This window comes from Ovis aries, chromosome 7 (genome assembly GCF_016772045.2).
Source record: "Ovis aries strain OAR_USU_Benz2616 breed Rambouillet chromosome 7, ARS-UI_Ramb_v3.0, whole genome shotgun sequence".
Taxonomy (NCBI): Eukaryota; Metazoa; Chordata; class Mammalia; order Artiodactyla; family Bovidae; genus Ovis; species Ovis aries.
Genome location: NC_056060.1, coordinates 17,979,691 through 18,004,675, shown reverse-complemented (window position 1 = coordinate 18,004,675; position 24,985 = coordinate 17,979,691). Strand labels below are relative to the sequence as shown.

Genomic DNA, 24,985 nt, shown 5'->3' with positions numbered 1-24,985 from the left:
ATTTTAAGGTATGATGGTCTATTTGAATAACAGCAAAAGAAAAAAAGAATACTGGTAAAAAAAAAAGAACACTGGTAGATTGATTCAACTGTTAAGATTAATAACCCTGATAGCTCTAAACACTAATAAATAATAGAACATAATAATGGAAACAGACGATTGTCTGATCCAGCTGCAATAAAAACAATGCTATAGACTGGGTGGTTTATGGAAAATACAAATTTGTTTTTCACAGTTCTGAAGGCTGGGGTGTTCAAGATGAAAGGGCCTGTGGATCTGATGTCTGGGGAGAACAAATTTCCTTATTCATTGACAGTAATCTTCTCCCTGTATCCTCACATAGCAGAGTAAGCAAGAGATTCCTCTACGACCCTTTTAATAAGGGACATTTATCCTCTCATGACCTAATCATCTTCCAAAGGTCCTATCTCCAAAGAGCCCCACACTGGGGATTTAGTTTCAACATATGAATTTGAGGGGACACATGTAGTCTATAATATGCTATCCCTGGGCCCCCTACATTCACACATCTCTTACAGACAAAATACATTCATTCCATCCCAATAACCTAGAAAGCATTAACTGGTTCCAGCATCATTATTAAAGTCTAGGTTCTAAGTCTCACCTAAATATCATCTAAATCAGACATAGGTGAAACTCAAGGTATGATTCATGGGAAGGGAAGGGCTTCCCTTCAGCCTGAAGGGAAGTGTGCCTGATACTGTCCATGCGCAAAGTATGAGCAAACTGCTCTCCAGCTATTAACATGTGAAATCAAACATTATGTGCTCCCAAAATATAATGGTAAGACAGGCACAGTACAGACAATCCCATTCCAAAGGGGAAGAAGAGGAAAAGTCTGCAACCCACCCAGGAAAGGTTCATAAAGGCTTAAGAATAATTCTCTTTGGCTCTGTGCTCTGCTCTCCAGGCCCACTGGGCCCACGGTCCTGCCTGAACAGGTTGGGGCCCCAAGGCTCCAGGCTGCCCTGCCCTCACTGTGGTTCTCCAGGGTTGGGGTCCTGGGACCTCGGCTCAAGCCTTGTCCTTTGAAATCTGGGTGGAGGTAGTCATGCCCCCCAAGGTTCTGCTGGGCACAGCCCAACCTCACTGGGTCATCACTGGAGCAGCTCCTGGGGCAGCCTAGGAACTCAGCCTAAGTGTGGAGAGTGGAAACCACAAAGGGAGATGGTGCCAAGATGAGCCAGGTCTGGAAGGCACCACCGCCCCCTTTACAGTCTCCCATTGTCTTGGACAATAGCCTCTGGCTTCTGTCAAGATGGCTGACTACTCGCCTTATCAGTCTCCCAACCACACCCTCAGCGTTTGTTCTTTCCTGGACAGGCTTTCTCATTCTTTTCAATAAGGATCGGCTGCAGAATTTCCAAATCTTTAACTTCTGTGCTCTGCTTCCTTTCCAGTTAACAATTCCATCTTTAAATCAGTTCTCCCTCCTCACATTTTACAATGAGCAGTCAAGAGAAACCAGGCCACTCCTTCAACACTTTGCTTAGAAATGGCTTTGGTTAAATATCTGATTTCATCCCTTACACGTCCTACCTGCCACAAAACACTACAGCCGGAATGAGCCAAGTTCTTTGCCACTTTATAACAAGCACAGCCTTTCCAGTTTCCAATAGCTTGTTCCTCATTACCATCTAAGAAGCCATCGGAATGGCCTTTAACGTCCATATGTCTACCAACATTTTAGTTGAGATTACTTAGGTATTCTCTAGGCAGATTGAGAGTCTCTCCACAGCCCCCTTCTTTTGTTGCTGAGCTCTTAGCAGAGTCACTTTTAAAAAGCCCATTTATGTCATTGCAGGCTTTTTCTAGCCTGCACCTCAAACCTCCTCAGTCTCTACCAAGTATCCAGTTCCAAAGCCCCTCCCACATTTTATATATTTGTTATAGCAGCATCACCACTTCTCAGTGCCAATTTCTGTCTTAGTCAATTTGTGCTGCTAAAACAGAGGATCATAGTTCAAGTGGTGTATAAACAACAGAAACTGATTTCTCACAGTTCTGAAGGCTGGAGGTCTGAGGTCAGGGTGCCAGCGCAGTCCCAACCTTGGGGTACAGACTTCTCATTGTATCCTCACAGGACGGGGCAGCAATCTCTCCCCTACTGCTAACAAGGGCACTAACCCCATTCATGAGGACCCCACTCCATCACCTAATCACCTCCCAAAGGCCCCACCTCCAAATACCATCACAAAGGTTAGGTTTTAACACACCAATCTTGGGCTAGCATGGGGGTAGGGGGTTGGGGTGGAATACAAACATTCAAGCTCTAATAGCCAAAAAAAAAAAAAAAAAAAAAAGCTCTAATAGCTGTCCTTTCTGACTCTTGATATCATGAATGGGAATGACGCAGTAAAATATTTGTCATTGTTTTTAGTCACTAAGCCATGTCCAGTACTTTGCGATACCATGGACTGTAGCCTGCCAGGCTCCTCTGCCTATGGGATTTTCCGGGCAAAAATACCAGAGAGGGTTGCCATTTCCTTCTCCAGGGGATCTTCCCAACCCAGGGATCGAACCCACGTCTCCTGTACTGGCAGGTGGATTCTTAACCACTGAGCTACCTGGTTAAGAGGGGTGTAAATTGCCAGGCATCCACCAAAATAATGCTTAGATCTTGGCCAGTTTTTCCACTCACTCATTCAGTCATTCAGTCATTCAACAGGTGTTTTATTGAGCACCTACAACATGCCAGGCTGTATTCCAGGAGGTAGAAATAGGGTAATCAATAAGATAGGTAAGATCCCACTTTCATGGAGCTGACCCCTAATGAAGGGCACCACACAATACAGGTTCATATCTGGCCCAGAAAGAAAGTCAGAACACAATCCACAGACCTTAAAGAAACAAGACTCATCAGACAAGAACATCAAGAACTTGTCCCAAGAAGGTGCATAGCTAGGCAAACCCATACACACACTCGTTTCTTGGCTCCCTTCTCTCCTGGACTTCCCTTATGAAAGCCCCTCTAGGAAAGGTTCCAACCAATTCAGTCACACTTAGATACAAATGGCTGGCCTATTAGTCCTCTCCGAAGTGTCTGCACTTCATCACCTTTAGACACCAGGAGTTTTTAGGCAGGAGAAAGGCATTTGAGGGCCTCTCCCAAGGTCATATCATGCACCTATTTTTAAGGAAATACTAATCATGCAACCGCTCCGCTGCAGGACAGCATTGGGCTTGTTTAGGCACCAGCGTATGGTTCATCAACTACGGAACACTCAGAACCTGAAGGGAAGTGTGCCTGATGCTGTCCACATGTCCCTCCAGGTGCTCTGCCCACCTTTCTCCACCCAGCCCTGTTGCCCAGACGGCTGGCCTTTAAGCACTGCATCGATGGGTCTCTTTGTTTTCTGTACTTTGATTGGGCTCAGGTTGAGGGACTCACCAGCAAGAGATGGAGGGGAGGAAAAAAGAGAGGGCCTGGTCTTTATTTCCCTGTTCTCTCCCTCCCTGCCTGGCTATTGGCTGGTGTCCTTCTACGGAAAATCATGGATGGCTCCCACCACAGCACTAACCATCCATACCCATTGCGCTGAAGGTGCCCCCAGAGGAGGTCAAAGCTCCGTGCTGGTGCTCCTCCACTCCTAGTGGGGAGAGTCTGCCCGCTGACCTCTCCTTAGCTGACCCACTCTATCAGACATGGGCTGCAAGGCCAGCACTGCTTTCAGATCAGAGACTGACCCTGGGCACTGGCTTCATTTTTAAGGTCAAGGACTTAGGAGTGGTGAACATCCTATAAATGGTGCTTCCTCTGAGAATCATCAGTGACTCACCTCCAAACAGAATAAAACTCAAGGCATTGATGACTAGCATGACCCCAGGACCTTGGCAGAAAAGGAAAGCCTCAGAAAGGCCATGGCTTACCTTTCTGTGTTCTGTGGAAGGCTGCGGGCAGACGAGCTGGAGTCCAAGCAGCAGGAGGGAACCCAGGACACTGAAAAGGAAAAATAGCAACAGGCAGAGCTGTGAGTGTGTTCTAGGCAGCAGCATATAGTGGAAAAGTATATTTCTGTTTCATCTTTGGAAGGAAGTGAAAGTCGCTCAGTTGTGTCCGACTCTTTGCGACCCCATGGACTATACAGTCCATGAAATTCTCCAGGCCAGAATACTGGAGTGGGTAGCTTTTCCCTTCTCCAGGGGATCTTCCCAACCCAGGGATCAAACCCAGGTCTCTGGCATTGTAGGCAGATTCTTTACCAGCTGAGCCACAGGGAAGGAGCACAGCCCAACTGGGCCCTAGGATGTAAACCCAGTGAAGACGCAAAGGGCTAGCCCCACAGGCAAGGAGGCAGCCCAGTGCTGTGGGCGGGGCCTTGGCATGAGGCAGACCTGGGGATCAAACTCTGCTTTACCACTTGCTGGCAAGGTTTCCAGGTCAGGACATTGAATTTCTTTGAGCCTCAGTCTCCTTCCTTGTCAATGTGGGAGACCCGGGTTCAATCCCTGGGTCGGGAAGATCTCCTGGAGAAGGAAATGGCACCCCACTCCAGTATTCTTGCCTAGAAAATCCCATGGATGGAGGAATCTGGTAGGCTACAGTCCATGGGGTCGCAGAGTCGGACACGACTGAGCAACTTCATTTCCTCACTCACTCCTTCCTTGTAAGATCAGGATACAACAGAAGCTGGCTGGAGGTCTGGGAAGGCTGCATAAGATAACACATGGTGCTTGGCACAGAGTAAGTGCTCATGCAAGTCCTCGTGGAAGTGGTAATGTTAGCCCAGAAGGGGGGCTTCTGAGCCTGGACAAGAAAGTTCCCCTCCCACACCCTAGGCTTCCTCAGAACCATTCCTCTCTCTGTCCTTGGCCCTTCAGTGTTATATATGTTCTCCACGGGTGGGATTAGCTGTGTTAAGCCCTACTGTCACCAGCCCTGATTAGGGCTTGTCATCAAATAAAGAGAAGGTGTAGAAATAGGAGCCAACTGGCCCCAAGGCAGCAGGGTGAGCTGGACGAGCATGAAGCTTTGGATTCAAACACTTTGAGGCTAGAATCCCAACTCTGTCATTCCCATCCAGGTGAGCCTGGGTGAGCTCACATCTGTGAGCCTTAAGGTTGCTGTATGTAAGGATCACCGAGGACAACAGAGGTGAACACGCCCAGCACAGTTAGTGAGTCAGAGCAGAAACAAGCACTGCCAATTAATTAAATGCCCAGAGCGCCCTGATGTCACGTCATCAATGGCACTGTTTGAAGCATCAAGGCGAAAAGGCCACTGGTCCTACTTGGTTGTCTTTGGAATCCTCTTAGGGTTAAAACCTGAGCACAGTCAGGTAACCCAGTGGTTCTCAACCTTTTAGAGGCCTCCAACATAGCTGAGAGAGGATCCACAGGCCTTTGTCCTATGTAGAGGTAGGCATGAGGAAAATCTATCTGAAGCTGCGGGGGCGGTGGTGGGGGCGGGTAAGACCTGTGGAGTTAGGAAAGCTCCCACCATCTCTAAGAACCCTAAGTTCCACCCTAACCGCCACTGTGTATAAATGAGTCCAGTCCTAGGAAACCACACAGAATGGATGTGGCTAGAGATCACGTGATGGGACAAGAAGCAGGGGGAAGGGATATGTTGTTGCTGCTCCATTCCTCAGTCACGTCTGACCCCATGGATGCCAGGTGCCTTTGTACCAAGGTGTTAAATGCATTGCTGCATTGAGGCCCCAAAACTAAGAACCAAGGGGATGGCATATGCACACATTCCAGAGAGGAGGATGCAACCATCTGTTCGGGACCAGAAATGGAGGTGTCTTCCTCTGGCCCCACCTATCCTCAACCTTTGGCCTGAACAAGGAGTGCGGTGTGGGTTGGAGAATGGGACGCACTTGCTAGGGATACAGGAGTGCTGAGCACAGCCCCTCCATCCTACTACAAGGGGAGGAAATAAGGAGGGCAACCATTTAAGAGCTTGATCTGGACCCTCTGTGTCTGCAGTATACTGAGTGGTGCTTGATCGTCCCCTGAAAAGTATCTAAAGGTCAAAACCTATCTGGAGTGTCTGGGAGCACAGAGCGATGAGAGAGGGCTGGAGTGCGAGCAGTCTGTGTACCTACAACTTGCAGGGGCAAGAGACTGGGGTTCTCCTGTGGACAATGGGACTTAAGTTGTCCAGTAAGGACCTCCTCAAAGAAGATAACTCATCAGAATCAGGTAACCCCCAGAAGACAGGGTGATATGAGGTGTGTACCCATGGGGCCCAGGGGCTGGGGGAAGGTGGTAAAGGGGCGGCCGATGTTTGCACAGCCTGCACCAGGGGATCCACAGCAGGAGACCCCAGGGAGGGGAGGTTCTTCAAAGGACCAGCCAGAGTGCCCTGAAAGGAGAATCCACGGTGTTGACATATGCCAAGCCAAGACAGCCACATCAGCTGAGAGTGGGCACCACTCCTATTGGGATCCTCTAGGCCCAGTCACCTCTCTCCCCATGCTCCATCCTGGAGGAACAAGGACCAGAAGGAGAGGGCACAGAGGGGAGCCAGGAGTATGAAGAAACCAGCCAAGCCTTCGCTTCCCTACTACAGTGCTCTGAGGCCAGACCAGGCCCAGGGTGTGGGAGGAGAGGAGCTTTAAATTGGATGAGAGACTAAAGATTTTATATCTGACTAGACTTCCTTTTAATGTAGCAAAATATACACAAAATCCCTCCAAGTAAGGAATCTATTCAGAAAAATATTAAAATGAGTGGTGAAAAGAATCAAGGAGGTGATTTATACTTGCTGAGGCTCTAAGCCAGTGCTGTCCAAGACAACTTTCTATGAGGGTGAAAATGTTCTGTCTCTGTAGTATCCAATGCACGGGCACATGGATTTGTGCTGCTCAGCACATAGGTGGCTAAGGGTGCAGGTCTGGATGGTGAAGTTACTGATGTCTTAGATTCATCCAAAAATGACTCAAGGAAAATGAAACCTAAAGCTACTAAAGGAAAACTAAAACTTCTAGAAGGATGGACCTGCAACCATTAAAGCCATCCCTCCTACACATACACACATCTTTGGGGGCTTTTTGATACTTGTAAGTGAGACTGCTCATTAAACCTGCAATGGACCAGAAAACTGCCTATCTGTCTTCCCTCGACAAGGCAGGGCCATCTAAAGAAGTAGGTGTGAACACGGTGATGAGAGAAGAAGTGATTTTCTACTTGCATTCTTACTAGATTAGGCTGTTCTAGAAATCAAGGGACATGGGCATCACAATTCGGGAGTTTATGCTCCTTGCTTACATAACCTTGGGCAAGGTCACCTTTGCACCTCAATTCCTCCATCTGTAAAATGGGAATAATGGCACCCGCCCTGACTGTCTCAAATGAGTTTATGTGCAAGAAAATTCATTATGAAGCTGTGCCCACAAATCTGAATCACTTGTAACACATTCTGGCACTGTTTACTCATTTAAAAAGAAAACCAGATTGGTGTGGTTTTGTTAAAAAAACAAACAGCAGCTCCAGAAATGTGTTACACCTCAGCCCCTCAAAGTTCTTGGCACACACCTAAGCCACATATTTGTAATGCAATCAGGAGTTGTTTTGCATAACCACTCATCCCAGACTGCACTGCCATAATAGTCAGGGGGACTTGGAGTGGGAGAAGGAGTGGAAAGTGGGAGAAGGGAAAATTTTAGGTTTTCTGCTCTCTTGGAGGAACTACATTCCAGGGTTGCCTGGTCAACTCTCCTCCCAGATACGGCTATAGCATGTTCCCTCCCCAGGACACTCTCTCCCAGCCTAGCCTATTTCTATTTCTCCACAGCACTTACCATCTCACCTGCTGTTGTTGTTTAGTTGCTAAGTCATGTCCAACTCTTTTGTGACTCCATGGACTGTAGCCTGCCATGCTCCTCTGCGTAAGAGATTTCCCAGGCAAGAACAGTGAAGTGGGTTGTCATTCCCTCCTCCAGGGGATCTTCCCAACTCAGGGATCGAACCTGTGGCTCCTGCATTGGCAGGCAGATTCTTTACCACTGAGCCACCAGGGACGCCCTACCATTTCACATAGAATGTCTTTATTCACTTAAACTTCTTCCTCTGCCCACTAGGATATAAGCTCCACGAGACCAGGGAGCCTGTTTGGTCACTCCTTTATCTCCCAGCACCAAGCAGACTGTCTGTTATATAGAAAGAGCTTAATTCATTGAATTAATGAATACGCCTTCATCATCTTGTGACCGGTGAAATTTCAAGATGAGTGGAAATAGTGCAAATTAACATATTTTAAAGCGTCCAGAGTAATGTTGGGAGATTTTAAAAGCTATTTTACGAGGGATTTATAAAAATCAGTATGTTTTTGAGTCTCTGCATGTGTGTGTTCAGTTGCTCAGTGGTGTCCGACTCTTTGTGACCCTTTGAACTGTAGCCCACCAGGCTCCTCTGTCCGTGGCTTTTTTCAGGCAAGAATACTGGAGTCTCTACATGACTTCCTCCAAATTTGTTCTTAAAGGATTTACACAAAATGTTTGTGAGTGCTTCTTGTTGCAAAAAGGCTACGCAAGTTATGTTAGATGTTCAAATGCTTCTTTTCTTCATCAAGTCGGGCCCTGGTGAGGCTCAGATGCATAGGGGTACCCAATAAAATTGATGCTGGAATAAAATCTTAGTTATTAAGTGGGCTCTGCTATGAATGGAATAGAATAAATTCCCCCAGAGGGGAAATTATTCTTTGGACTGCAATCGCAGCAGCCAGAGCAATATATAACCCCAGGGGCCAGATGAAACTCGGCCAAGGGCTGGAAGCTTCCCACCCCTACACTGCAGACTCCACTTTAGGACACCCCACCCTCCTCACACATACCTATCTAATTGGTAGTCCATAGCTGTGCCCACAGCTCTTCAAAACACTGGCAATCTGGCCCAAAGTCTTGTTCCTGCTGACCCAATTCGAAATTAATGTTTGGGGAATGGGAGAGCATGTGTGTGTCTGTGTGTGTGCAACTCGTGTGTTATTTCACTTTGATAGTTTGCTTTGGCAAACTGCTCCCAGCTTGCAACGTTTTGACAGATTGAAGGCTACCAGGGCCTTTGGCAAACAGATCACATACTCCCCTCCAAGCGGTGAGGGGAGCCACATTCCTAGCAAGACTTTCCGATTCACCTTGCAGGAGAAACAACCCAACAGTTCACACCAATCAGAAAAAAAAAGTCATGCCATTTACCCAACCCTGTTCTAGATTTTAAACACTCCATCATTTCATTTCCTGTAGAAAATAATGCTCATTGAAATTTGGTACAAGATTGACATCATGGAACTGGGACTCTGCCCTTCTGTATCTGCCTGGGCCAACACTTCCCCCAAACCCCCACCCCCAGCCCAATCATCCTTGACTCTAGCAAGGGTGGATCATGTCACAGACACTGTATACCTGGGATTATCTCAATGAACTCAGTGCCACTTGAACACAGTCAAACTACAAAACAAGAAAAAGAGAGGAAAAAAAAAAAAAAAAAACAACTGTACTTCTTTTCCTCTTCAGTTAATACAACCCAAGAGATATTTTGGGAGCAACCTGATCAGGAATAAAATTATATCGACCTTTGAAAAGAGAGCCAAAATCTTAGCACTGAAGTGAAATCTCCACGTACTGCACTCTGGAGATCAAAAATGATTGCTGAGCATTCATTTTACTGTATTCAATCCAACCCTCTAACTTCCTCTCACAGCAGTTAAACAGTAAAGGCAAGAAGGGAAGGAGATGAGTTACAAATGACATTAGCCAGAAGACTACACAGTTACCACTGACCTCAACGCTTACAAGTATTATTTCATCTAACTGCCACAACCATCCTGTCAGATACTTTGTTTATACCCATTCTGCAGGTGAGGAAACTGAGGAACAGAGAGGCCAAGTCACTTAGTGAAAAGTATTGAGTGGCGAAGCCTGATTCCAATGCCAACAGTCAGTGTCTCGGTCTGGACCCTTAACCCCTATGGTCCAGGCCTCCTAGGACACAGCGCACTATGAAACCAAGCATTTGTCACTTTATCACACCAATTTTATCCCCCAGTCTGTATAAGGTGGTGGCTTCCCACATCTGTTTTACTTTCTGTCATTTCTTGCAAAAAATAATCAGAGAATAAGTAGATACAAGAAAACATGTACCAGACTCACTAGAGAATATTCTAGAATAATTGAAACTAGCCATTGAAATTCCAAACTTTAAAAAAGTGCATTCTATTTCTTTGCCCCGCTCTCTCATACAGAGTATGCTGAGCTGTGGTAGCCTTGTTAAGATGGCTCAGAGTCACCAGAGTGAGTATCAATCAGTTGGTGCAGCAGAAGCGGGCAACCTTGGAGCAGAGCAGGCTGAAAGCACCGGAGACGCCTGGGGCTTTCTGAATCCAGTCGGCCCTCTGCCGGCTCCTTCCCGCTGTCAGGTACTGCTCGCCTTACTGTGGATGAGCCTGCACCTCTTAACTCCGCTTCCTTCGGGTCAGCCTTGGCCGCGAAAACCTTTAGACAACCAAGCTGCAGCCAAACCAAGACCAAACAGGTTCAAGGAAAAGGCCTGGCTGGCTGTCGTGGCGTGAATGTTTCCATTTTAGAGCCAGACTTAAGGACACCTCTTCTAACTGCGTATTTGTTTTTATTGCTTATTTCCAGGTTCTCAACTCTCACAGCCATTTGTGTTTTCTGGACTGGGGTCTCTGGAAAAGTTCTGTCACAGCACAGCTTTCTTTTTCATTAATTTATTTGGCTGCAGCACGTGGGATCTTCATTGCAGCATGCAGGATCTCTAGTTGCAACCTGCGGACTGGACTCTTAGCTGTAGCATGTGGGATCCCTGACCAGGGATTGAACCCAGGTCTCCTGCACTGGGAGTGCGGAGTGTTAGCCACTGGACCACCGAGGAAGTCCCTCAGCACAGCTTTTTAAGACACAAAACCCTTCAGTAAATTCCTCAGCTCAGTGGTAGGTTTCTTGAGGAAACTGTTTCTGATACACCTTTGCAGCAAACAGAACCACCAGCACAGTCTTAGTCCAAATGCAGGGCCAATAAATAGCAAGTGAATAAAAGAAAGGAAAGCGAGAATGAAGTGAGGGGAAAAAAGAAAACGAGAGAGAGAGGAGAGAGAGGAAATACCAGTCACCAGGAAATACAAAGTGCTGCTATGAATGACACTTTCATCAATAAAGTGTTTTCTAAGTACATCCCTAGAATTCACTGTTGGAAAAACAGCAACTGCTGAGGAGGGGGGTGGGGTGGGGGTGGGGTGGGGACAATTGCAAAGGGTGGATTTCTACAAGTTGGAGATATTGATTCTGACCCCAGGGAAGCGGGTGGGGTGTCGATGTTAACCTGAGCCATACAAATTTATTTCAGTCCATAAGGAACAGGTAGTTGGCAGCTCAGTGACACACCTTGACTGCGTTGAACCTTTTAGGTACAGAAGGTTCTAGAAAATCCCACTGTTAAGTTCTGAGGGATGAGGAGGCATGCCAGGTGCAGTGCTGTGCCAGGGATAAAGAAAAATCAATACTGTCTGAACGCCTGCCATCGTTTTATAGGGAGGGGTTTGCCAAGACAGTCCTCCAAGAAACTGTTTTATTTCCTCCTAGCCTCTATGCCTACCATTCAGATGGTTCCTACTGGGCTTCCCACAGAAGATTCCAGCAGGTTCTTCCCTGGTACTCTTCTGCACTCACCAGATGAGTCGTGTTCCAATGGAATTTAACGATGGTCCCCAAATTGATGATACCAGGGCTTTGTAATTACAGAAAATGTTCAAACGTACACAAGCCCGTGAAACAAAACGTGAAAAGAAAGAGCAGTTGGTAGTTATTTCTACATAAATGAAGCTGAATGCTTTGGAAAAGACTTGATAAAGGCAAGTTGCCAAGAAAAAAAAAAAAAAAAAACACTGGCAAATTTGGTGTGGATTGGACAACTGTAAATGATTAGAAGCAAAAATAATAAAAATTCAGCATCATTCTATACTCAGATTGCTTTGCAAATGTCTTAGATTCTCATTCCACTTGAAAGAAACCCAAATGGAAACCTTTGATAATGCTATGGGTGTGGTCTGTGCAAGAAAGACAATCAGGGGTTCACGCTCAAGGAAAAGTCCTTGGCCCCTACATCAAACACTTGGTGAGTGTACATGTGTTTTATGTTAAAAATAAACTGTTAAAGGTGTGTGTCTGTATCACTTGTACGATTTTCTGCTTTAACCTACTTTTATAATTAAGTAAAAATCCTGATTAGGAAAGAAAAATCTACTTTATTTCTCTCACATTAAAGAGAATTATTAATTTATTCATTCAATGTTCAACAAATCATGGGCTGGCCAAAAACTCCGTTTGAGTTTTTCCGTAACATCTTATGGAAAAACTCGAATTATTTTTTTGGCCAACCCAATATTTATTATGCATCAGTTGGATAGTGGTTTCAGTGTGGGCCAGGGCAATTCAGTCCTGCCTTAGTGACACCCTGAAGTTTAATACTTAGGATCTCAGCCTGGCCTCTTCTGCTTTCTGTCCTGCACCGCCCTTCCCCTTATGCCCCGCCCCTTCCCTCATGCCCCTCCCCTCCTCCTGCCCCATCCCCCTCCTTCTCCTTCCCCTCCCCCTTCCTCCTCCTACCCCTCCTCCTGCCCCACTCCCACCACTCCCCTCTCTCCTGCCCCTTCCTTCCTGCGGCCTCCCTCCATCCTCCTTCTGTCCCTCCCCACTCCGTTTCTTCCTTCTAGTCTTCCTTCTCTTATTTCCCCTCCTCCTCCAACCCACTTCTTGGTCACTGGCATAGGAACACTAACTGATCCCATGACCTTCCCAATTATCACAGATTTCCCCTCTCCAAAGGGAGTCTCAGTTTTCACACCTCAGCTATCACTACTTTGGGCATTCTCTTTCTTGCACTTAGACTTTTTCAACCTCCTTCTTTCTTGCTTTTTGTCTTCAGGATCTTTTTCCAGTTCTCCAAGAACTGGAACCTTACTCTTTCTCATTTCCTCAATCCCTTATGGTTGTATTTCTCAGTGAAGTAGCTGACAGGCATTAACAGTAATATTCCTGTACTGAACTGTGTATCAAGGAAAAGAAAAGCCTCACGTTTCAGAAGACTAAAACCAGACACTTGACCTAGGGCCATCAACCTGTAAAACCCTTAAAATGATCCAGAACTCTCCTTCATAAGAGCTATAAAAATCACCATCTAACCCTGTAATCCTTCTAATTACATCTGTATTTCTTCAAAAACTACTATTCCAAATAAGAATCCCCGAATCAGCTTTAACCATTTGTTTGGCATTTTCAATAGTTTTGTTTTCCTGTTTTCATTTCAAATATATATTATGTCAACTGCACAAAAGCACCCTAAAAGGTAAAGAAAGAGCCCTTGACCAGGGTGATTGGCTCTAAAGAAACTTGGTTGGCTGGTCATCTTCAACTGTTATGCTGCTTCTAGAGAGAAAATTGAGTTTCATTCCTCTCGATCACTGAACAAACACACAAAGATGTCATTGTACATACAAGAAAAAAAAAACGGGGCACAATTTGGAGCAAGTCTTTAAGAGATAAGTACGCTCCTGTATTACTTAGGGCCTTTTCCTCTCTAACTTGTGATAGGTGACAAATCTTAATCCAGCCTTAACCAACTCCGCTCCAAATGGATATCACCTGTCCTGAATTTTGCACAGCATCCAAGACTCATCCAAGGTCCAAAGACAGCTCAATAACCAGCTCTGTGCAGAGTTAGTGTTTCTTTTGCTACTGGATTTAACTATGGCTCTTTTTATTACTACAGACTCTGAGCATGGCAGAGGCACTCTTGCTATATTAATACTCAGGGCTTCTCCGTTTCTTTCAATGGAGAAGCTGGCTTTATGTTTCCCTGTGGCTTGGCAAGAATTGGGGAGGGATTTTTAAACAAAATCTCTGCATATCAGAATTGTGAATCCTCTTAACTGTTTTTTTTCCTCTCAGGGGTTTTCTTGGCGACTAACTCCTAATTTTGACCTGTTTTCTCTATAGGTAGAGATATCCTCCAGCTTTTCCTATTAATCTTTATGCATTTGGCTGCCTTGATCAATATTCTTTTTTTAAACCCTGAGTATTTCTGTGTCTCTATGTGTTTCTCATCTACCAGTTTTATCAAAGACTTTTACTCTTAAAGTAACCATGGCCCTTTCCCCCAGAACATTTTGAAAAGTATTTAAACAAAAGACATTCTTGCTTTTTTTAATCTCCCCTCCCCCTCAGGTTAAAATATATTTATGTGGGCCTCGAAACAGAATGCAAAATGGTTTATGAGCACCTGGCTTATAAAGAAGGAGACTTGGTGGAAATCTTCAGCTGAGCTCTCCTGAAGACTTGCCTGTACTCATAACTCATATGTTCTTTCCTTAGAGCAGGACTATTGGAGAAATGTCCTGATGAGTTGTTGTTGTTTAGTCACTAAGTCATGTCTGACTCTTTGCAACCCCATGGACTGTAGCCTACTAGGCTTCTCTGTCTATGAGATTTCTCAGGCAAGAATACTGGAGTGGGTTGCCATTTCTTCCTCCAGGGGATCTTCCCAACCCAGGGATCGAACCCTCATCTCCTGCTAATTTCTGAGCCAGCTGGGAAGCATCATCTGACTGAGCAGCTCTTTCCAAACAATCCCTTCAGCAGGACCCTAATCCTGGAGGCCTGTCAAGACTCCCAGAGTTCTGCCTGGAGGGTAGCAAGGCCACATCTAGCTTTCAACAGCTCCTACCCTGCTAACTTCTAATCTGTTGGCAATTTCTCTGAAATAATGCACAGCTTGGAGGTGAGCCCACCAGGCCTCCCTGGGAGATGGCCTCCATATCACAGATCATTACAGAGGTTAACTGCAGGGGCATCAATTAAAATTCCAAACATTAAGGAAAAAAAAAATTTTGCAAAAGGAACTTCTCTCAGATGAAGCCCTTCTTGTACAGCCTGGGTGGCCCCACATTTTTGAGGGTCTTCAGTATTCAAGGGGGCCTTTCTGACAGCAGCCAGACTCACACTTGCTTACCACTTGCTTACTGCATGAGGAAACAACATTTTATTTGCTGCTCTTTTTAATTCAATTAAATACACAACTGTGACTTCCACTTCTGTGTCTCCCATTGGGTCCTGGCGCTCAAATAGGCTGTGGTCCTAACATGACTGAGTGGACAACTGCATGTCTCACTCCCCTGTGGTTTTACAGCAGGACATGGGAGCTTCCCCAAACTGGATACACATTTTATGTCCTGAAACAGCTTTTAAACTGTGTTTTAAACTATGGCTAAAAACTGTCCACATGCTAATTTAGATACCAAAAATGAACACTGAAGAGACTCAGGCTGCTCTGTTCACGGCTGGATTTTGTAGAGGCCTCAGAATGGAACACTTCCTGCCTTCTCTGACTCTTTCTGACACACTGGTTTATGTCACTGACGAAGAAGCTTATAGCTCTGCGTGGGTCTTGGGACTGCAGGCCTGCACATGTCAGTTCATGTAAAATTATACAAGCAATTACAGACTAAGAGTACACACACACACTATACTCAGTGAAATGCCAGCCATGGGCTAAGAGCATCTGCCTGACAAATGCTCTAGCCCGGGTTGAGCCATTACGTGTGGCACCATCATAATAACATGTTATAGACCGTTTTCACTTTTCAGTGTAAATTCTGGGCATTTGGGACTATTATAGTTATGGAGGGAAAAAAATAAGATAACCTTAGTGATTCAACTTTGAAACAAAAAGTTCTTTTCCCTTTCTAGATTCTGAGTCAATTTCTTTAAAGAGTATCCTGAGATTGTAAAATGAGCTTCACTAAAGAACTGTTACCAATTGCAATTACTTACCTAGATGGACCAAGATTTTCTGAATACTATGCATCTAAAACCAGTCACAAGGTAAACTCGATGCAGAGGGTAACGTATAAGCTCTGCTGCTAAGCCGCGTCAGTCGTGTCTGACTCTGTGCGACCCCATGGACGGCAGCCCACCAGGCTCCCCCGTCCCTGGGATTCTCCAGGCAAGAACACTGGAGTGGGTTGCCATTTCCTTCTCCAATGCATGAAAGTGAAAGTGAAAGTGAAGTCGCTCAGTCGTGTCTGACTCTTCGCGACCCCATGGACTGCCGCCCACCAGGCTCCTCCATCCATGGGACTTTCCAGGCAAGAGTACTGGAGTGGGGTGCCATTGCCTTCTCCGAACGTATAAGCTATCATCTGTAAATTCTGATTCCAAATTCTGATGTTTATGCAAATAGACTCATGAATCTCATAATGTGTAAACATTACAAATTCGAACTTCTAAAATAAATTTCCCTTAATAAAATACTGCCACTGGCTATTTTATAATGATGAAGTATTTTTTGTTGTTTTTTTTACATAGGATTTTGATTGAAGAATTTTTAAAGGGGTCTATCATCTTTAAGAAAGCTTGAAAAAAGTCTCAGTATACAGACCAAATTCCAGAGCACCAAGCCTTTTCCCTGAGTCTACACTGAAGGAATGGGCATCAGGAGATAAACACTGATTTTCTGATCTGCGTACAAAGACCATACTGCTTGTTCCACTTACTTTGCATGGCTGATATCAGTATCAAGTTAAAAATGCAGGGGCAAGTCACAGATGCTTTGAACAAACAGGAGCAGCGAGGCCACCTTTTAAATATACCAGATCAATTATATCACAATCTGTGGGCATGAAGCGAGAGGACAATATTTTCTAAAGTTCTTCAGGTAATTTTATTAAGCAGCCATGATAAATACCCACAAGTCCATTAACATTTTTATTTTAAGAAAAATCTGAGGGGACTTTCCTGGCACTCCAGTGGTTAAGACTTCATGCTTCCAATGCAGGGGACATGGGTTTGATCCCTGGTTGGGGAACTAGGATCCCATATGCCAAGCAGAGCATCAAATGAATAAATAATAAATGAAAACTCTGAGTCCTAGATATCTCTCAGCAAATAGCAGAGCACAGCATAGAGCCCAAGCCACTTAATCTCAGTCTAAGCACTTCTCACCACAGCACATAGCTGTCCAGGCCTCAGCAGCCTTTGTGAGCATCAAACTTGCTACACATACGTACATGGCTCATCAAAAGTACCTGTGAGATGCAGGCCCTCAAGGCTCATTACTAGAAGAAATATACAGGAAAAATCAAATGTTGAATTGTGTATTTTCCTATTTCCTTTTCAAAGATTTTCCACTCACCTGAAGGACTCCATGAAACAGGAAACCATGATCCTGGGTGTCCCAGGAAAAAACAAGGGCTCCTCAGAGATGCTGCCAATTTTCTGCAGATGGGGGTGATGTTCACCTCCTACAGAAGAATAACAATGCTATTTTTAGTATCATCAGCTTACAAAGAGTCTAGAATCTAAGATTCTGCAGCGTAGGCCAGCCCGTTCAACAAGAAGTGAGCAAATGGAAGACATGAGTACAAAAATACCGTTGCCCATTTATGCCCAGTTATGGTCACCAGATGGCCCAAATGAAAGTTGATTATGCATGAAAGTGAGGTAACAGATTTACAGGACACTCAGCACAGCGACCCAGAGAGAATGTTCAATAAGCCACCATCAGTGTGAGTACTTCAGAGTCCAAGCCAACAGCAGAGCTGTCGTTAGGCAAATGCGAACCGGAAATCTTGTTCCGTCCATTAAAGGCTACTTGACCCATTAGAAAGTCCTTTCACCTCTGCGTCCTGGTTACTCCACCTGAACAGTGGGGGTAGAACTACTGCCTAAACACAGAGAGAAATGACATCCGGATACTGACAAACCTTGACAACATCACACAAGTGAAGTACAAAAGGCTACGTATTGTAGGATTCCATTTACAGGAAGTGTTCAGAATAGGCAAATCTATAGAGACAAAAAAAAATACATTCGTGATTACCAAGGTCTGGAGGGTGGAGAGGGGCTACTTCGAGGGTGTGAGGATTCCGCCTGAGGTGACAAAAATGTTCTAAAGTTAGATTGTGATGATGGCTGTACAATTTTGTGAATACACTAAAAAAAAAGTTTAATTCTATGTGTTACATCGGTAAAGTATATGGCATGTGAATTACATCTCAATAAAACTGCTCAGGACTTCCCTGGTGGCCCAGTGGTTAGGACTCCGGGCTTCCACACAGAGAGGGAACAGGTTCAATCTCTGGTGGGGGAACTAGGATCCTACATGCCATGTAGTACGGACAAGAACAACAAAACAGGAAAAGAAAATAAAACCTGTTCGAAAAATATGTCCTAAAGGACTGAGGCAGGTTGCAAATATTAAACAAGTGGACACATGTCGTATGCTTAGCCCAGTGCCTAGAACAGAGGATGCTCAATTAAAAGTAGCTCTGGGGAATTCCCCGGCAGTCCAGTGGTTAGAACTCAGCGCTTTCATTGCACTGGACCTGTTTTCAATCTCTGGTCAGGGACTCAGATCCTGCACAGCATGACCAGAAAAAAAAAAAAAAGAAACCCTGAAAAAAAAAAAAGTAGCTCTGAAGATACCGATGCAGGAAGAGGTCAAGTAACATAAAGTCTGTTGTCACAGTAACAACAGGAAGGTAAAACCCCTCACCTACAAACACTACTCCATTCAGAAAATTGCACTAAACACAATTTCTCAACATTGTCAAATGAGGCAGTGGTTTCAAAGGTAAGTTATAAATACCATCAGACAGCCTGGGATGGGAGGCTAGGTTGGAATGGAATGGAATGGGGAGAAAAATCATGGTCTAGACTCCTCTCCTCACACACCTCCTCCCAAGGAAAGACAAAGAAATGAAGCAGGGTTTCAGGGTGTGCCCAGGAGTCCTCATTAATCAAGCCAGAGTTTTCCAAAATCATTGGTTTCCAAATTCTCCTCAGGCCTTCACATTTCCTTTTCACTAGAAAGGCGAGGTGGGGGATAAATTACAAGGACTTATGAAAAGACAGTCAAAAGAATCAGAAAATTCCATTTGCAGGGGAAAAAAAATCAAGACATTTAAAGTCACCCCCAGCCATTTCTGGGGGTTATTAAGACAGTCAAATCTCTTGACTGTAATCACCCCTAATTAGCCATCAGCAACTCATGAAATTACTCATGGTATTGAAGACCCTTAAATTCCTGGGTCTCAGCCAAAAGTTACACTGAGATCCACCAGGAAGAAGGCCAACAAGTGCAAATTGGAACAGTTAAAACCCCTCTGAATCCGAGGCACGGTCTTCTTACTCTTGGCTGGGAAGCGGATACGCACAAAGACAGGGTTTAACTTGGGAGTCAGATGAAATCTCTGCCAAGCTCTTGATAATGATCAACTAATCAGTAATTATTTACTTAGTATTTGGGGCACTCAGGTTCTTTCCAAGGTGCTATGGAATTCAAGAGAAGATGAGGCAATGCAGAGTCTTACGTTTCCAACTTAAACCGTGGGTAAGTTTTAGGGACATGAAATTGTGTGGGAAAAGGTCAGAGTCATCCAGAAAACTTAGGGTAAAGAGTGTGATGCAGATACCCTGAGCACAACTGGAGCTAGTTCAGGAGGAGAATCACTAGGGAGCTAGTATCAACAAAGAAGGTAGGACTGAAATCCGTCCTTAGAGCCTGTGCGGGTTACAAAAAAACAACCCAGAGGGGTTGGCAAGGGTGTACACTACAACCTGAAAGGCCTGGATCGAGGGCCAGTTTTCCCACTTATCAACCGGTGACCTCAGGCAATTAACCTTTTAGACTTTCAACTTCCTCATCTGTAAAACAGGGGTACTATCTATAATACAGTTGTAGTATTAAATATTTATTGAGAGTCCATGATGTGGATGCTAAACACCCACTCTCTCTCTCTCTCTCTCTCTCTCTCTCACACACACACACACACACACACACACACACACACATCAGGCATGGTCCCTGCCCTGAAGGAAATTACTGGGTTGGCCAAAAATTTTATTTGAGTTCTTCCATAAGATGTAACAGAAAAAAAAACCTGAACGAACTGTTTGGCCAACTCGATACAATCTAGATGCTAGAGGGCTGCACACCTGAAAGAAAGTGAAGCATAAATAAGTATAAAAATACAACTGTGATATGAGCCATGGAAGAAAGTGCAAGGTGCCTCAGAAAGTATCCTGGACAGTGGTCAGAGACGGTCCCTCTGCAGAAGGCCTTTATGCTGGGTTTTGAGGGGTGAGTGGGAGTCAGTCAGGTGAAAAGGGAGGGGGCACTCCAGGGAGGGGGAATCACACTTGAAAGGTGTGTGAAGACCTGGGAGGAAGGAGGAGGCAGCATGGTAGGAATGTAGCAGCTGAAGGAGAGCGTGGGGAGAGCTAATCCTCTACTGAGTAATAAAGTCCCCAGAAGGCGGTAAATGGCTGCTGAGGTGGGAAAGGGAAAGAGGTGTCAAAAGTGACTCCCCCCAGATTTCTGGTGGACGGAAGTAGCAAAAGGAGGTGCTAATGGAGCATTTTTGGTTTTGTCAGGAAAGGAAGGGCAACGTTGAGGAAAGAGGGTGTGATGCAAAGCAGTGGTTTCCAAATCTGACAAGAAGTCAACCAGAAAAACATCTTAAATCATCTAAACGGTTTGAAAATAGATTTACAACTGCTGCTGATAACCACGAGCCTCGTTCTTTCTGTGTATTTTGCCTTCGGATATTTGCTGATAACAGAATGAAGCCAACACGATTAGCATGTCATTTTAAAATGCAGTTCCTTTCATCTTTATGCCACCCTTTCAAAATCCCCATTTTGAGTGTATGTTTTATGTGGTCACATCACACACCAGTAGGTTAAAAAAATAACCAAACATAGATCAGTGCTATATGCTGAAACATTTTTTACTGATGGGGTGCAATCAAAAAAAAATTTGCGGCAGCCACTACTCTTGAATGTTTTTTGACCAACTTTTCGTCAGATGTGACTGGTCACTTTCATCTCCTGAGATGGTCGGTGAGCGTGTCCTGGCATCCACTTGGGTTTCCATGACTGTAATAGGGAATAACAAATCTGACTCCATGTTGGATCTTTCTCTCTTAACTTTTGCACTATATTGCTTTTGCTGCAAGTTGATCGCTCAAGGGATGTTACCTATAGTTTAAAGTGTACATAATGGTCCATCTCGGGGAACCCTGCCTCCCACACCTGAGCATTAAGCTAAAATTCCTTTGTTTAGCTCACAGGAAACCTCCTGACCAGGCCCACCTGTGAATAGCTGCAGGAAGGAAGAAACTAACACATGCCCTCTGGGGTCTGGCTGGAACCAGGAAATCATTCCAACAACTTGTCACCCCTTTGGCGGGCTTCCCTAGTGGGGTCGGTGCTAAAGAATCCATCTGCAATGCAGGTTATACGGGTTTGATCCCTGTGTCAGGAAGATCCCCTGGAGAAGGAAATGGCAACCCACTCCAATATCTTTGCTTGAGAAATCCCATGGACAGAGAAGCCTGGCAGGTTATTGTCTGTGGGGTCCCAAAAGAGTCGGACACGACTCAGTGACTAAACAACAGAGATAACCCTTTTTGCTTTACCGCTTCACCTCCCCTCCTTTGTTCTATAAAAGAAACTATCATCCAAGCCTGGGGAAGATGGTTCTTTGGGATATGAGCCCACCATCCTCACGACTTTCCAAATAAAGTCACTATTCCTTGCCCCCAAAACTCTCCATTGACTGGCCTGTGGCCTGTCCTGCGGCAAACAGTACAAGCTTGGACATGCTACCATGATTAGTATGTGTGAAATCAGTTTTGCTTTTCAAACTGCGGGTCATGACCCATTAGTCTGTCATGAAATCAACTGCATGAGTCATGACCTGCACCTTTTTAAATGAAAGAGAAAATAGCAGTGTTTATCACACACAGTGAGGCTAAGTGAGTATGTCTCACTGAGGCTCCTGGTCAGAAAAGTTTAGAAGCCCTGGCTCTGGGGGATCAGAAGGCACTGCGGGATTCTCACTGTGATGGGGGGAATAAAATCGTGAAGATGGAGCCAAGACATATTACCCAAGCCCTGGGAAATGCCAGGAGAATTCTGATGAGATGGATGAGAAAGAGCCCTCGTAGGTTCTGGAGCAGGGAGGGACCTGATGAAAGTGAAGTTTCCCGAAAACCCATTTGGCCACAGCTCTAGGACTGAGTAAACACGCTATCCGTGGAGCGAGTCGCCCTTGGGGGTTTGCTCCTGTTGATTTATAACCTTTCTTGACAGTGAACAAAAAATAATCAAACAATCTAGTTTCTGTTGGAACATATGCTCCCTGGTGGCTGGAAGCCCCGCTGGCTGTCCTTTCCACAGAGACCTTGCAGGAAGGCTGGACCAGGCACCTGACATGGCTCAGGTCAAAGTCACAGGCCCCAGTACCTCAACGGTGGGGAGGATGTGGCAGGAAATGCGAAGGCTGGGGACGAGAGGATGGAAAGAGAGTCCTGGAGAGATGTGACTCAGGACAGGAGATGGCTCCCTGACCCCAGAAGGGGTCATCGTGCCCGAGGCACTGGCACAGCTGTGCTGCCCTTTCTGACAGTCCACCTCGGAGCATCCTTCCTGCCCCTTCTCCTGGCCTGCAGAACCCCTGGAAGATCCCCCTCTCTGATTTCAGCATACCCCAGAAAGAAGCGTCTGCTCAGCCTCTCAGGTTTGGGTTCAGTGAGACCACCTTGTATCCACACCTCAACCACAGACAAGCCAGTCCCCCTCCCGTTCCCCCAACAAGGGAATTCCCACAAGGGAAAGCCACCACCCAGACAAACAAAGGCCCTAGACCCTGGGGAGAGGAAGTGACTCACCAGTGGAAGAATGAGAACCACAGGTTTCAGAGAGAGGAGCCATTTAGACCCCAAGTCAGCACCCAGGAGGATCATGAGTGAGGACGAGTCTCAGACCTACCTATTCCTCAGTGAAAGCTGCCCCCGAGGGTCTTGATATGCTGGAGCCTCCATCCTGCCCTGTCATGTCTTCACCAATAACGTCAGCATCACCTTCTCCTGCCCCGCCTGTGTCTTCTCACAGAACTCTCCTCCCTTAGAACTCTGGCCCGCTGTGTACTGCGCCCCTACCTGAGGCCTGGTTGTCTGTGGACCAGAGTACCAGGTGTCAGCTCCCAACATCAGGGCATCCAGCCCACCTCTGTCTTAAATTATCAGAAAAGTGGAAGAAAACTCAATGTCAGGAATCAACTTTTACTACACATCAGATACACGACATAAGCGTGTGATTTAATTCTTACAGCAAAACCGAGACCACGCGATGGGTAGAGGATAGGGCTTGGACTTGAAGACAGACCACCAACCACAGGGCTTCTCCTTTTTTCACTTTATTAGAGTCACTGCCTCCCGTGTAGCAGAGGATCATAGCTGGACACTCAATAAATGAATGAATGGAAGGATAGATGCCATCCCAAGGGGACTGGGTGTATCTCACCTGTTTTGCTAGGAGATGAAACATTTCAAGACGTGACTTGACTGTGCCATGAACATCACTTAGAGCAAAGTGAGCCAAGATGAGCAATGTAATAACCTATTATTTCAGATAATAATAATGTAGCTGGGAACGCTAACAAACACCTACTGAGTGGGTGCCATGTGTCATACGGTATCCTGAGCATCTTATATTCACTCATTTTCTCCTCACAACAACCCCATGAAAGAGGCGTCATTGAGAAATGGAGGTGCCAAGAAGTCAAATAACTCTCCCAAAGTCACCCCGCTAGCAGGTGGGAAAGTCACAATACAACCCAGGCAGCCTGAGCCCAGAGTTTATGCACTTGACCATCATTTGATGCTGCTTGCTATCCACACACGAACAGTGCCAGCTTAAAGGAGCAAAACAGAGGTTGCATCTGCAGCTGTCTTTTCCCTGGTGTCCTCTAGAGTTAAAGGAACATTCTAAGTTTCAATGGATACATTGGATTCCTCAAGTCGCAACACAGCAGAGTGGTCCCATGTCTTCTGTAGGGCTGGGACCAGCCATCCTGAGATCATCCTTGAGTATTTGTATGGGGGCATATAGGTTACCAGCTAATGAGCTCTCAATACCTCTTGGGTTAGCAAGCTTCATTCAAGATAGTACATATGACAATGGGTGGGGGATCCCTGCCCTTGAGGAGCTTAGACTTTTACTGAGGCAGCCAAATAAACACACAAAAGTGAAAGTGAAAGTCGCTCACTTGAGTCGGACTCTTTGCAACCCCATGGACTACACAGTCCATGGAATTCTCCAGGCCAGAATACTGGACTGGTCAGCCTTTCCCTTCTCCAGGGGATCTCTCCAACCCAGGGATCAAACCCAAGTCTCCTGCATTGCAGGCAGATTCTTTACCAGCTGAGCCACAAGGGAAACCCCAATACACAAATACATAGATAAATATTTCTTTCACAATGACACGTCACCCGAGACTGAGGGACCAATGGCTGTACAGGCAAAAGGAATGCCAACAGTCCAAAAAAGTAAATCTCACAGTGGACTTTCATTGTTAGCACTTACAGTATTCTTTTGAGACAGCAATATCCTTTGAAGAGTCACCATTAACAACAAGGTGGGCAAATTTGCCAGCCAACAATGGGAGGTACAGGACAGAAGCTAGAAGCTTGTAAGCTAGAAGCTTACAAGAGAATGGATTACCATCTCTTTTAACAGAGATGTTAGGCATGCTTGCTCTATGCTCTGTTTATACTTCTCCCTCACTGGCCGGGGAGCTTCTCAAGGCCAGGGATACGTTTATTCATCTTTACATCTTTGCTCATCTTTGCCTGGGACACAGTGGCTATGCAATAAGAGCTTGATGAATGAATGAAGGATGAATGGTGTGTGTCTCCAACAGACTTTTGCTGAATTGCTAGGTGCTCAGTGAATTGGTACAGACTGCCCTGGAGACAGAATGAAGGCACCAGGCCACTGCAGACGCGTGCTGCCTCCACAGCGCGTCCAACCCTCCCAAGCCCTCCACTGGCCATCATCATTCGCCACAGCCCTTTCAGGAATCCTGCCCCAGGCAGCAGTGCTATGCTCTGCTGTGCTTAGTCTCTCAGTCGTGTCTGATTCTTCATGACCTCGTGCACTGT

General features: G+C 45.6%; 1 protein-coding gene across 3 annotated transcripts in view; it reads right to left on the bottom strand.

Annotated features, from left to right (window-relative positions):
* Nucleotides 1-24,985, bottom strand: part of THSD4 (thrombospondin type 1 domain containing 4) — a 694,305-nt gene that overhangs the window by 618,794 nt on the left and 50,526 nt on the right. For all 3 annotated transcript variants that reach the window (XM_042252121.1, XM_027971544.3, XM_042252122.2), the window contains exons 2-3: nucleotides 17,170-17,278; nucleotides 3,892-3,961 (exon numbers count right to left, since the gene is read on the bottom strand). In XM_042252121.1, the coding sequence (XP_042108055.1) occupies nucleotides 3,892-3,961; nucleotides 17,170-17,198 (99 nt within the window). In that variant the 5' untranslated portion in view covers nucleotides 17,199-17,278. The remainder of the gene's footprint in view (nucleotides 1-3,891; nucleotides 3,962-17,169; nucleotides 17,279-24,985) is intronic.